The sequence below is a fragment of the Microdochium trichocladiopsis genome, assembly GCF_020744255.1.
Source record: "Microdochium trichocladiopsis strain MPI-CAGE-CH-0230 chromosome Unknown B0I36scaffold_5, whole genome shotgun sequence".
NCBI lineage: Eukaryota > Fungi > Ascomycota > Sordariomycetes > Xylariales > Microdochiaceae > Microdochium > Microdochium trichocladiopsis.
This window is the reverse complement of record NW_025763548.1, coordinates 3,302,116-3,315,233: the sequence shown is the minus strand read 5'-3', so window position 1 is coordinate 3,315,233 and position 13,118 is coordinate 3,302,116. Positions and strand designations below refer to the sequence as shown.

The window sequence follows — 13,118 nt, the reverse complement described above, 5'->3', positions numbered from 1 at the left end:
CAGCTTTTCGGTGTCTCTTGTGACTCTCTTGCATGCCGTTAAAATCTATGATCAGTCTAGCAAGTACCACACAGAAAAAGACTGAAGCAAGTAACCTCCGAGGAACAGCTCAAATATCACCAAACGCCAGCCGTATATGTGCTTTTCCTTTCTTTGCATCGAGACCAGGCCCATCATCCTCCCTTCCTCTCAACATGTCCAGCGGAGCCAGGCTGACGGCGAGACTAGCCAACGCTGGAGACCCTGGAACCGTCTCTGCTGCCTACCTGACTGCCTGACTGCCTGCCTAAATGGGCAGCTAAGCCGTAAAAGCCACGGACAAAGCATGGTCTGCTCTTCTTCAGGGACCAGTCCTGCTTTGACTGACCCCTACGCAAAGTCTATGTGGTCCCGGCATGCAGCATAGCCTTCAGCGAAGCGTCGCGGACGTCCCGGAGCACCCATAGTTTTGCCTTTGGTGGCAGGCCTTTCTGTGCTGGCGTTCACACAAGCCTGCCACCCACCGATGATGGTGCGCCCCAACTTTACTTCCCTTCGCCCTCTCTCTCTCTTTCTCTCTCTCACTCTCTCTGTCTCCCATGACTCAGCCAAACGTCTTGCGCATGGCCTGGTGCGCGAGCTCGACGCCCAAGAAGGTGGCCGCGTTGGCGGGCACGGCGCGCGCCAGTGCCGGGCCGAAGCCCGGGAAGAAGGCCTTGACGCCGCCCTTGCCGTAGAGCTCGCGGATGATGCCGCCGACCGTGACGTTGCCCTCGGCGGTCTGCAGCCTGCTCTTGACCGTGTCGACGGGGAAGACGGGGATCCACATGGCGATGCCCGCGGCGCCGCCCGCGCAGGTGATGGCGGTGAGGGAGAGGTCGCCCGTGGGCTTTCCCGTGACGGGGTCGCGCGGGGTGAGCTTGCGCTTGATGTACTCGTAGGCGGCAAAGTAGGCGGCGGAACCGGGACCGTCGCGGGCGAGGGTGGCCGCGGACCCGCGGAAGACGCTGCGCACTCCCCCTTCCTTGTAGAGCTGGCGCACGACGTCGGTGCCGCCCTTGTACTTGGGCTCCTCGCCGGGCTTGAGCCGCGAGCCTTGCACCTGCAGGATGACCTTGACGCGCTCAAAGGGCGCCGTGATGGCCGTCATGGGGATCGCGCTGAGGAAGCCGGCCGCGCTGATCTGGCCGATGCTCAGCTGCCCGTCGGGGCCGGGGGGCTTTATGGAGGTGACGATCTGCTTGCCGACGTCGTAGCCCCAGAAGGAGACGGCGACTGATTAAAAAAGAATCAAGGGCTGATGTCAGCGACTGCAAAACCGACCCCTACACACAAGACATTCGCCCGGTCGACCCAAGATTGGCGACTTTTGCAGTGCGCGGGACTAAAAAGGGGGAGAGGAGAACAGAAAGAAACAAACTCACACATGGGCGTGACACCAACAAGCGGCGCGCTGACGCCCGCGTACAGGCCCCTCCGCAGGCCGTCGCGGGCGATGCTCTTCCTGACGACATCGACGGCGCTCGAGTAGACGCCCTTCTCGGCGGTCTGGAGGCGGACTTTCACCAGGTCGAACGGGTGGCCGACGACGACGGCGCACACGCCGCCGAAGCCGCCCGCCGCGAAGGAGCGCAGCTGCGAGCCCAGGCTGTTGGCGGCGGCCTTGGCGTCGGCCTTGAGCTCGTCCTTGGTCTCTGGGATGTGAGGCAGCTTGTCAGCCACCGAGGCCGGGAGGGTGTCGGCTATGGCCTTGTTGGCGTCCTTGGGGCTGGCCATTTTTCCAGAGGTGTGTGTGTGTGTATGGGTGTGTGTCAACTCGTGAGCCACGGCAACGACCAATGGAGCTCTTATGCTTGGAAGAACGAGAAGAACGCACAAAAGGACAGCGGAGGTAGTGACACCTCAAGCAAAAGACAATACTGTGGGATGAAATAGAGGGCACAGAGAAGAGAGAGACACACACACAAGTTCCGGAGAAGAGGAAAAGCTTAGGAAGCCGGGCGACGTCAGAAGCCTCGGCTGGTGGGTGGATAGTGGGCGCGCCGCACGCCTCGAGTGCCGCGATTAGCGGGCCGGTGCCTGTACAGTCCCTGCCCTGCCCCCGTGCGGTTGCCCCGCGGCCGCTTTGGGGTCTCCAGATTCACAAGCTTGTGACAGACAGCCCACCACCACTGTTGTCTTTGTCTTTGCCCCATGATCCATCATCCCTGGTCACGATGGTCTTGGGCGGAGGCTCAAAACCCCCATCAAGACATCCCTGGCGCAATCCATGGAAATGGCAGGATCTGGTCGAGGTGTCAACCGCAGCAGACTCGTCAAGGTTCAGCCGCATACCTCCTGGTGTGCACGGCTGGGCAAGGTGACAGATTTGGAGAAAACCCCAATCCGTGTTCCCGGGGCCGGCAGTCTTGTCCCAGTTGACCGACCGACTGCTAAATAGGCCCGCGCTTGCCTCGGCCTTTCGGGCCAATCCCATCTTCAACCACAACGTGCCCACACGAAACGGGGCCTCTGTACCGCTGGCTCCACTCCCGTCAGTCATCATCATCATCAGACACACTGCGTATGGACGTGGGTATCATTGCTATCTCCCGATATCGTCTATGCCGCTTCCTTTCCAACAAACAGCATTGCCTATGTACATGGCCCTAGTTCATATGTCCCGTGTCCTTTGCTTGGTGGTAACCACGCATCCCTCTTCCGCTTTCTCGCATACCTCCGCCTGTGCATCAACTCTGCTAGAATCCTCCCGGCGCCTTCCCAACCATGGCATTGAGCCTCCCCATCCCGCACCAGCATGTTGAATCGCCCTCGCGTTCCGTCTGCACCGTCAGCTCCACCCCATGCCGCGCCAGGAACGTCTGCACACGGTCCCGAACTTCCTCCTGGTCCGCGCCTCGGATCACTCCCACATGTATAACCCCCAACAGCTTGCCTTTGGTCTCCCGCCCCGTCCGGTCGTCCACCCAGAACTTGGGCACTGCATACGACGCCACGCCGCGCTGGTTGGAAATCTCAGACAGAGTATCCCGGAGATTGTACTCCGTTTCCTCGGGAATTGTCAGGAGCAGTCTGCGCGCAGACGACTTCACCAGCGGCCACGCAGTGATGAGGATCAGGTACGCAATCAGGAGCGAGGCCAGCGGGTCCCACCCAGACCACGGCATCAGCCACGTCAAGATTGTCGACACAATCACCGACGCGCTGCCGAGCGTGTCTGCCAAGATGTGCAGGTAAATGCCGTGCAGGTTCTCATTGTCATGCGAATGTCCGTGGCCATGGTGGTCATGACCATGATCGTGGCTGTGCCCATGGCCGTGGTCGTGTCCGTGTCCGTGATCGTGGCCTGCGTGACTGTGAGATCCAAACGCGAAGATGCCCAAAAGGTTCACAACGAGGCCCATGGTGCTGACAACGAAGAGCTCCGACAACCTCTTGGTCTCGCGTCCTTCCAAAAGTCGCTCAAATCCCTCAAAGAGGATCTCGAGACTGATTAGTCTGCAAGATGACACCATTAGCAGCTGCTCCCTTATTCGTCACCAGTCAAATTACGTACACCAAGAAGATTCCGTTGGCAAAACCGCTGAGCGTCTCGATCTTGCCAAAGCCGTACGGAAACCTGTCGCTCGGAGGCCACTTGCTCATGACAGACGCAAAAAGGCCAACAGCGAGCGCGACGCAGTCAAAGAACATGTGAATGCTGTCACTCAACAGGCCAAGCGAGTCTGTAAGGTAGCCATAAATGGCTTGGACACCCATGAAAGAGAAGTTGATTCTGTGTCGAAAAAGTCAGTATACAGTCGTGTACCGAAGATTGGGATATGGTTCCTACCCCATGAAGTAGAAGATGCGCCTAGAGTCTTTGTCGGTCATGATGGCATGAATCAATGGCCATCTCGCGGTGAACGGCAACAATAAACCAGTAAAGCTGGAGTATGTTGAGTCGTGCGAGGGGGTATCGTGGTGGCCATGATGGTGGCCATGATGTCCGTGGTCGTGGCTATGTTGGCTGTGGTCGTGGTCGTGATCGTGGTGATGGTCATGATGGCTGTGATTATGATTGTGTTGACCATGGCCATGATGATCATGCGAGTGGCTGTGGTCGTGGTCATGACTGTGACAGCCATGGTGACTGTGATGGTCATGGCTGTGGTCGCCTGTCTTCTCGGCGGTAGTACTGTGCTCACTCGAAAGTATCGCATCATCCTCTTCAGTCGTGTGGCGTAAGGGCGATGGCCTCACATCGCGCCGTGAGTTGGAGGCTAGGGAATTGGTCCGATAATGTGACAGATTCTGTTGTGCTCGTGCCTGTGCACTATGATGTGCCTCATCATCGGAGCTGTCATGGCTGTTGGAGTAGTTGTGGCCGTGGAAGGCGCCCATACCGCTGCCACTCAGGCTGGTGCGTGAGGACCGCGAGTGGCCAAAGGATGGCGAGGAGGAGTGCGAATGTGTGTGGCCATGGCCGTGCTGGCCGTGATTGTGAGGCAGTGGCGGTTGTGGGAGGGCATAGGATGATGCCATGGTAGCAGAGTTGGAATGCCCCGTGCGGGCTTCAGGGGCGCGACTTCAGGATCCAGCGACAAGTGTTGGTGTTTTGTTTTTTTGACAGCTCGTTCAATGGAACTTGCGCATTGGGATCAAGACGCGAGAAAAGTCCGGTTTTGCGGTCTGCGTGTTTGCCGACGTGGACAAGTGCAGCGACGAGCGACGTCGGTGACCGAGGCACGGGGCGGGCTCGTGGAGTTGTGGAATCGATAGGGGCGGCGTGGGGAGCGGGCGAAGACGAGACAAGACGAGACGAGTCCCTTGCGGGCCTGGTCGGGCGGAGCGACCAGGGCCAGGTGGAGCAAACCGCGCCGTGGTGACCTGCCAAAGACTTTGGATTGTTGACGTCGTTGTTGACTTGACCAAAGGCGTTTGTGCACACGAGCGAATTGGACGAGGTCACTGGTGGTGAGGAGGAGGTTCTCAAGTTGGGGGCAGCAACTGGGGGACAATAAACGCGGCACCCCTAATCGGAAACGGAAAAGCAAGAGTGGCAGCTTGAGGCAGGAACGACGACCATCCCAATTGGGATGGTCAAGATGGTTGACTGGGGAGGCGCCTAACTAATAATTATGTCGCACTTGGCAGGGCGACGGGGGATTTGCCCCTGGCCCGGGTCTGTCGAGCTCCCCAGCGCAGGACCAGGGTCTGGGCTCTGCACGTCAAAAGGGTTGCACCACGAGGCGGCCATTGGCTGCAACAAGCCCTCTGGGCGCACAAAGGCCGCCTCTAGGTTCGCAATGACGGCAGTCACCCACCTGTGCAGAGCCAGCTGCCTGCCTGCCTGGGAAGGTCCGCACCTGACTGGCTGGGGGCTTGATATATGACCCTGCGCGTATTGTGGGGCTCGACTTGTTCCCAGAGCTGCCCAATTACTGCAAGGTCCCGCAGCAAGCAGCGCAGCGCCAAAGGTCGCATCATGTGAACGTGGTGGCTTGGTCACCCAAAGCCATTGTACCGTTCGCATGCCGCATGAACAGCTCGCGAGAGGGAGAAGAAGGGTAAGAGGGTTGGGGTGACCGCTTCTGAACTCATTCCTCCATACCATGAGCGACTATATTTCAGTGGTCCTGTTGTTCTCAGTGGCGGATCATTGGGGACTTGCTTCCAGATGAAAGCCAGACGAACGACAGACCACTTGCAGCTCCACCACTGCACAATCAAGCGGGACTCCAGGACGTGGCCTCTGCCAAGGCATCACCACGTCGTTCCTGTCTGCACCCTCCGCACACCTCACCACCAGCCCTGCCGCCCACTCAAAAGCAAAACCCCAGGCGATGCGGCAGAGCCAACCCGGGATTATCAACTGCTGATCACCAAAAAAGCATATCCTGGCTCACGGTCGACTCGCACTATGCTACAGACAACAGCCTGAGTGGACACTCCCCATACCTACTTGCAGACAGCATTTGCCAAGATGGCCGATACGCTCCGCATCGTCATGTGGTTCACCCTGGCCGGCCTGGTCATGGGAGTCATCTTTGTGTTTGCACTGCTGCCGTCCAGATACACACCTCAGGCTGCCGGGTCCCGTCAGCCCGTGTCCGTGCAAATCCTCGTTCTCGGGGACATTGGCAGAAGTCCGCGCATGCAGTATCATGCCATCAGCGTCGCAAAGCACGGCGGCCACGTCGACCTCATCGGCTATAATGGTTCGTTCCAACCAGTGTCGGCCATGTTCATATCGCTAGGGTTGTTCGTCTGAGGCTGACTTGATCGCACAAAACCGATAGAATCGTCGCTGCATCCTGACTTGAGCAACAGCGCCAACGTAAGGGTGCGTGCGCTGGCCCCTCCACCAGCTGCACTGAGAACAAAATCCCTTCCTTTCCTCGTGACCGGGCCTCTCAAAGTGCTATGGCAGGTCGGCACTTTGATCTGGATGCTTGCGTACCAGGCACCAGCGGCAAAATGGCTCCTCGTTCAGGTACAAACACTATGTCTTCACCTCAATCCCTCGAGTTGTGCTGATACCACGGGCAGAACCCGCCGTCTATTCCGACCTTGGCCATTGCGATGCTCGTGTCTATCCTACGCAACACGCAGCTCGTAATTGATTGGCACAACTATGGCTGGACTATTCTGGCTGGCACAAAGGGGCCGAATCACCCCTTTGTCGAGATTTCCAAGGTGTATGAATGCGTCATGGGCCAGGTCGCACCGACGGTCAACATCACTGTGACCGCGGCCATGGCTGCCCAGCTCAAGGAGGAGCCGTATAAGGTCACGGCTCCGATCGTCACCCTCCATGATCGGCCAGCCGCCATATTCAAGCCTGTGAAAGCACCGTCGGAACGACGGGCGTTCCTGGAGCGTCTGCCGGAGACAAAGGACGTCGCTGCCAGCATTATGTCTGGCCACATGAAGCTGCTTGTCAGCAGTACTTCATGGACTCCTGACGAAGACTTCTCGCTCTTTCTCGACGCCTTGGTCCGCTACGCAGAGATGGAGGCCGAGCACCCAATCCTGGCCATCATCACCGGCCGCGGGCCACAGAAAGCACACTACGAGGAGCAGATCAAGCTCCTCCAGACACAGGGAAAGCTGCCGAATATCCAAATATTGACTGCGTGGCTGTCGATGGAAGACTATGCCGCCCTGCTGAGCTGCGCGGACCTCGGCATATGTCTGCACATGTCGAGCTCAGGTGTAGACTTGCCGATGAAAGTGGTGGACATGTTTGGAGCCGGCCTGCCCGTAGCAGCGTATTCCAAGTACGCCAGCTTTGGGGAGTTGGTGAAGGAGAACGAGAATGGGTGTGGTTTCGAGACGAGCTCCGAGCTCGCTGCCATCCTCGTGCGGTTGTGCAGCAGTAGTGGTGCAGACGAGCTGCGCCGCTTGCGGATCGGTGCGGAGAAAGAGGGCAGTCTCCGCTGGGACGAGGAGTGGGATCGTGTTTTGGCACCGCTATTTGGGTTGTCGTCCTGAATGTGCCGGCTATAGCCGTGAACTGAAAGCCAAACAAAACACTATACCCATCTAGAAAAGGAACTGTTGATGCTAAAGAATAAAACGCTATGCGCCATGAAAATGTCTTGCACCAGGCACTCCGGGATGTTGAGCGCCAATGCAGCCGCTCATCCTATGTACAAAGTCTTCCCTCCAAAAACAATGAATCAGCCCCTCCCCTCCCAAACACCCTTCGATCGTCTTCTCGGTCTGGGGTCAAGTCCGTATTCAATCTTCGCCCAAGCTCTCCCGCACACACTTCCTCACCATCTTCCTGAAGTCCTTCGGTCCGCCTTCCCTCTCGATTCTCAACAACTTCGCAGCCTCTAAGTTTGCTGGGCTCTCGTCATTCGGCTCGCTGAATAGGCTGATGACGCTCATGAGGATCGAAGCGGGGCCCTGCATCGGGTTCCAGCGCTCCGCAGCCGACTCGTAGCCCCATTTGTCCTCGCCCGGGGGGTGCAAAATCGAGATACACAGTTCTCCGTCGCGCGAGCCGCCCTGGTAGATGTTGGGATGGAAGGGCACCGGGTTGAGGAACCGCATCTTGGGCGGCAGGATGGGGTATTCGGGCGGGAAAGAGAGACGGGCGCGGAAGTAAGCTCCTGTTGTGATAACAAAGGGTGCATGGTCAGCAAGTGGGGATAAGCTCGTCTACGCAGGAGCTGCCCTCATGGTTGGCGAAAAGAGGCGAGGGAGGGTTAGATGCTTACCGCCGTAGTACTTTGTCTCGTCGTTGATCATGAGGACCACCTCCCACTCAAAGATGTTGCTGTCACTCACAAGCCCGACCGAGATGCCGGGCAGGTCGTCGGCCTTTTGGATCTCGCGGAGCTGGTTCTGCAGTAGCCGGGCTGCGCCGGCGGACTGTGCTGATGAGGTCGCCATGGTTTGTAACAGGCTGAGGATCACCGCTTGCCCTGCTTATGTCTCTTTGACGTGAGAGAACCCAAGATCGTGGAGGGTGCAGCTATATTGCGAACTCGCTTTGGTGGGGTGAAGGGTATCCGCACGGAAGGCGAGTCACTGAGTGTGTCGCTGCTCAGCTTATCTTCCGGGTGGTTGTCCAGAAAGGCCAAACGATGCCAGGACTAGACAAAAGAAATAGTTGCTGCTGTTGGTGAGAAGTGCAGTGAGGATTGGAGGAAGAGGTCCGCAATGGGCGAGATGGAGATCATGACGGGGAAGAGGGGTCCAGTTTCGGCGGCTATCGATAGGGTGCCTGCCTTGGGAAGCCGAGGCGCGCCGATATCGCGTGTTGTGGCTCTGCAGCCTGCAGGAACGAGCACTGCAAATGTTCGACAAACGCTCACCGTAGAAGCTGCAGAAGTCCGTTTGTGACAGATCACAAGATGAAACTAAACGGATACTACCTCTCGCATCTTGTCACATGCAGATCTCACGGGGTATGATTATCAGAGGTATCTTGATCTTTACGCCAAACGCCGTTCTTGCCCAAAATGCCAACGCCAAATGAAGTGTCCTTGGTCTGCTTTGCAGGGATACGCTCCGGCGACCAGACCAAACGCTACTTCTTCTTCGACCCTCCAAACCCAGTGATTCCCATCGCCGCCATCATGTCATCCTCATCGTGCTCGCCCTCCACCCGCACGTCCTCACCATACTCGACCTTGACCTTTTCCGCCGCTTCGCGCTCCGCCTTCCTCTTCTGCGCATCCTCAAGTCGCTTGAGTCTCCTCGCTTCGCGCTCCTTGGCATCTTCTTCCTCTCTTAGCTCCAACCGCTCTTTCAGCGTTGTGGTAGCCGCCCTCTTCTGCTCCTGCAACCTCTCCCACAGAGCCTCTATCCGTGCATGCACATCGTCGGCTGTTGCCTTCTTGACCTCGCCCGTCTCGCCAATGTTCCGCAGATGCTGCATGGAATTGACATGCTCGACCCACTGGATATTGTCCTTGAACGTGAGGTCACAGGCTGCGCAGTAGAAGCCCGCGCCGCGTCCTCTCTTGCCCACGCCCGCCCCCGCGGGCACCAGCATCGTCTTGCCGACATTCGCCTCGAGGTCGAGCACATTGCGCCGCGCCGCCGTGTGCGTCTCCTCGCCCGTCAGGGGCTTGTAGTATTTCTTGCCCGCGAGCTTGGCCTCGTAGCGCGCCTTTGCCTCCTCCTTCTCGGCGGCCTCGCGCGTCTTGGCTTTCGCGGCGTACTCTTCCAGGTCCCAGTTCTTGCGGAACGAGGTGTCGCTCGCGGGCGTCCCGTAGGCGGAACCCTTGGAGTTGGACATGTTGGCTGCTGGTTATTGTTGTTTCGAGGCTGGGTTCAGTCGGGGGGCGGTGTTCGTGGTGAACTTGTGCGCGCGTGAAGTTTCTGCAAAGCTTTTCTGTGTCGGGTGATTTGAGGTTTGTGGGTAATTGGCCGCTGAAATACGACGGTGTCTTTATCTGTGTCTTTGTCTATGTATGCTCAAAGACTAAGTAGAATGCCACCTGGGCAGGCCCCTACAGCTCGACACCAAGAAATGCGCGACGGCGCAGGGATTCCAGAAGCTCCAGGCCCCACAGCGGAACTGAAGCTCCATCTTTATCGACAAGCACTCCCCGCGATCGGCAAACGATAAGCCCCTCCATTGCCCAAAAAGTTTCATTCGAGGATGGGATTGACGTAGCTGAAGCAAGAGCTGGAGCTGCTACAAGTCATTCTACCTGTGCAGTGCTCATTTATTTTTCTTAGGCCTTCTCTACTAAAGCAGACAAGATGCTGTACCTCGTTGGCCTCGGTCTCTCAGACGAGACCGACATCACTGTTAAGGGTCTCGAGATCGTCAAAAAGGCATCGCGAGTTTACCTCGAAGCCTACACGAGCATCCTCCTCGTTGACCAATCCGTCCTGGTATGCCTCTCAGACTTGGAAATCCCCATGCTCCTGGCAGTTCGCCTATGAGCCAATCTCTACATCTACAAAATTCGGGAGAGGAAAAATTAGTTCTTGAATCGCACAAGTTTTGTTATTGGATTCACTGACGCCCGACAAATGGCAGTAGGAGAGCTACTATGGCCGCTCAATAGTCGTCGCGGACCGCCAGATGGTCGAGTCCAACAGTGAAGAGATCCTGCGAGATGCGCAGACCGAGGATGTTGCGTTCCTCGTGGTGGGTGATCCGTTCGGGTATGTTCCTTTTTTTCATCTACGCCGTTGCGCAAGAACCCCCCTACATTTAAAGTCGGACACCCTCAAATAGAACTGGCCTTGATCGCTGACGTCCCTCATCTGAAAAAAAAAAAAAAAACAGAGCGACCACACACACCGACCTCGTCCTGCGCGCCCGCGAGCTGCAGATCCCCGTCCAGACCGTCCCCAACGCGAGCATCATGTCCGGCATCGGCGCGACGGGCCTGCAGCTGTACAACTTTGGGCAGACCGTGTCGATGGTCTTCTTCACTGACAGCTGGCGGCCCGCGTCGTTCTACGACCGGATCAAGGAGAACCGCGCCATCGGCCTGCACACGCTCGTGCTCCTGGACATTAAGGTCAAGGAGCAGAGCCTCGAGAACATGGCGAGGGGCCGCATGATCTTCGAGCCGCCCCGGTACATGACCGTCTCGCAGTGCGCGCAGCAGATGCTCGAGATAGAGGAGGAGAAGAAGGAGGGCGTGTACGGCCCGGACAGCCTGGCCATCGGCGCCGCGCGGGTGGGCGGCAAGGACGAGAAGTTTGTCGCGGGCACGCTCGCGCAGCTGTGCGACTCGGATGAGCTGCTCGGCGCGCCGCTGCACAGCATGGTCCTGCTCGGCAGGAGGGCGCATGAGTTGGAGAGGGACTATGCGCGTGAGTTTGCCGTCGACAAGGAGCTATGGGACAAGCTGTGGGCGGAGGAGTATGGCAAGCAGCTTTGAGTTTGGCGTGACAGAGTACATGGACACGATGGAGCTCTAGATCTGCTTTTTGCTTTTTTGCTTTATTTCATTCATCACACATGATAATTATTACAGATCCCCGGTTTCAGCATTGCCCGACACGGACGACACGCACGGGTGCGCACGCCTCTCTAGTGAGAGCTTCTCCATTGCGAAATCTCGCTCTCGCTGATCTCACGCAGCTTCGCGACATTGGCGGGTCGGCCAGTCACGGCACCTTTGGCAACCTCGATGGCAAAACCCAGCAGCGTGCTGTCGCTGACCGAGTAGGTGGCGGTCTCGGTCTTGACGCGGATGATGCCGATGCGAGGGTCGTTCTCGGAGCCATCGTGGGTGCCATCGCCGAGATCGCCGACCCAGGCCTTGAGGGTGGGCGTGTAGTGCTCCCTGATGAGGGCGCGATCCGTCTCGATGGTGCTGGTGCCCGAGACGGACGCCCACTGGCCGTTGCTGTCGAGGAAGGAGACATTGGTGTGCGAGTCGAACTTGATTTCGTCCGTCTTGCCAGATTCGGTGTTTGTGAAGAAGAGCAAGTCGATGCCGGCGTTCTCCTGGATTGTTTGGGAAAGAGAATTAGCCAACCTGTCTCGGATCTTGAGGCGGAACGATTGCGAGTCAACTCCGCCTTACCTTGGCGGCGACGGCCATGCATCTTGAGACAAGGCGGCCAGTGGCAAGGTCACGGGTGGTCATCATGCCAAACTTTGTGGAGGAGATGAACTTGGTCAAGGCAGTGATCTTCTGCTCGGCAGACTGCTCATCCTTGTTGGCGGCCTTGTAAGGGTCAGCAGTCTTGCTGCCAGTGTCAGTGTTGGAGTAGGACGACATGTTGTGTGAGAGGCGAGGGATTGATGACCGAGTTTGAGTATGTCTCGTGCAAATGGGTGTGATTGATCGCGCAGTGAAAGTCAAGAGTGGGATTCTTCTCAATGTGTTCATGTCCTGTTTGCTGGGAGATGGGCAGTTTAAGGACCATGACGAACTACGTGGGAGCTAGTGGGCTATATAGATGACCGCATCGCACAGTGCCCCAAGCCTGGCCCGTGTCTGGCAGCTCGCCCTGAGCTCGGGGGAGGCTATGAGTGCATGGCTGACGTGGAGATCGAGACATCGCATTTCATCATCGAGTGAGTGTCGACCGTAGTTGCGGCGGCAGGAGGAGCTCGTCGTGGTGTAGTCATGACGTCAAGCTGGGGTGGTTGCACGCCCACTCCCGTAGCTTTTGGCCCGAGACATTGGGGCTTTAGTGCCTGGGGCACAGGTGTGTCGAGGGCCGAATTGGTCACCGCTGCACGATTTGCAAGACCAGAGCGAGCATATTTACCTGAGTACTAGAGTGAGTAGGCAGTGCCTGAGATGTGCGGCCCATTGTCTGAACGCCGTTCGCAATGCCGCAAAGTTGTTCCTGGCGGGCTGTCGTGGATGTTTGGGCGATGCTCCGATGTAATTGGCGCATGTGCCCTATTTCGGATGGACAAGACGGGCCGCAACAGGCACCATAGTATCATCACAATTCCATCCAGCAGTGTCGATTGCCTGATCCCCGGCATGGCCAATTTTGTTGCGAGGCAGTTGCAGAAGAGGTTATTCTATGGCGCAGCTTGGTGAAGACTTGCCGTCCCACAGGAAAATGTACACCGTTGCCGGCAGCCTGGCTTGAGGAAACAGCCTAGACGCCACATCAAGGCTCATTGATGGAAGAAAGTGCCATGCCCACAATGTCACAAAGCAATCCTTCCGTGTCGTTCAGGTTTGCAAGGTGCCCACGGA

The 13,118-nt window shown here is 57.6% G+C and overlaps 7 protein-coding genes across 7 annotated transcripts; 2 read left to right on the top strand and 5 right to left on the bottom strand.

Annotated features, from left to right (window-relative positions):
- Nucleotides 1–583: 583 nt before the first annotated feature.
- B0I36DRAFT_349681 (mitochondrial carrier domain-containing protein) lies at nucleotides 584–1,755 on the bottom strand (the record flags this gene model as incomplete). The annotated part of the gene is made up of 2 exons (XM_046156820.1): nucleotides 584–1,254; nucleotides 1,404–1,755. 2 exons carry the CDS (start codon nucleotides 1,753–1,755, stop codon nucleotides 584–586), a joined length of 1,023 nt encoding a protein of 340 aa, XP_046013316.1.
- Nucleotides 1,756–2,756: 1,001 nt separating this feature from the next.
- On the bottom strand, nucleotides 2,757–3,963 carry B0I36DRAFT_219208 (cation efflux protein; the record flags this gene model as incomplete). The annotated part of the gene is made up of 3 exons (XM_046149012.1): nucleotides 2,757–3,477; nucleotides 3,536–3,754; nucleotides 3,812–3,963. Coding segments are annotated over 3 exons (1,092 nt in total), but the record flags the coding sequence as incomplete, so codon positions are not given.
- A 2,032-nt stretch (nucleotides 3,964–5,995) lies between these two features.
- B0I36DRAFT_243639 (family 1 glycosyltransferase) lies at nucleotides 5,996–7,455 on the top strand (the record flags this gene model as incomplete). Its single annotated transcript, XM_046149996.1, has 3 exons — nucleotides 5,996–6,179; nucleotides 6,261–6,454; nucleotides 6,511–7,455. 3 exons carry the CDS (start codon nucleotides 5,996–5,998, stop codon nucleotides 7,453–7,455), a joined length of 1,323 nt encoding a protein of 440 aa, XP_046013314.1.
- Nucleotides 7,456–7,704: 249 nt separating this feature from the next.
- B0I36DRAFT_363297 (ubiquitin-conjugating enzyme/RWD-like protein) lies at nucleotides 7,705–8,364 on the bottom strand (the record flags this gene model as incomplete). The annotated part of the gene is made up of 2 exons (XM_046158784.1): nucleotides 7,705–8,081; nucleotides 8,190–8,364. 2 exons carry the CDS (start codon nucleotides 8,362–8,364, stop codon nucleotides 7,705–7,707), a joined length of 552 nt encoding a protein of 183 aa, XP_046013313.1.
- A 497-nt stretch (nucleotides 8,365–8,861) lies between these two features.
- On the bottom strand, nucleotides 8,862–9,957 carry B0I36DRAFT_324338 (uncharacterized protein). Its single transcript, XM_046154091.1, has one exon. It carries the CDS (start codon nucleotides 9,716–9,718, stop codon nucleotides 9,005–9,007), a length of 714 nt encoding a protein of 237 aa, XP_046013312.1. The 5' UTR covers nucleotides 9,719–9,957; the 3' UTR covers nucleotides 8,862–9,004.
- A 231-nt stretch (nucleotides 9,958–10,188) lies between these two features.
- On the top strand, nucleotides 10,189–11,327 carry B0I36DRAFT_374458 (Diphthine synthase; the record flags this gene model as incomplete). Its single annotated transcript, XM_046160275.1, has 3 exons — nucleotides 10,189–10,323; nucleotides 10,475–10,599; nucleotides 10,724–11,327. 3 exons carry the CDS (start codon nucleotides 10,189–10,191, stop codon nucleotides 11,325–11,327), a joined length of 864 nt encoding a protein of 287 aa, XP_046013311.1.
- Nucleotides 11,328–11,479: 152 nt separating this feature from the next.
- On the bottom strand, nucleotides 11,480–12,176 carry B0I36DRAFT_241955 (putative BLI-3 blue-light-inducible Bli-3 protein; the record flags this gene model as incomplete). The annotated part of the gene is made up of 2 exons (XM_046149871.1): nucleotides 11,480–11,899; nucleotides 11,979–12,176. 2 exons carry the CDS (start codon nucleotides 12,174–12,176, stop codon nucleotides 11,480–11,482), a joined length of 618 nt encoding a protein of 205 aa, XP_046013310.1.
- Between the last annotated feature and the right edge of the window lie 942 nt (nucleotides 12,177–13,118).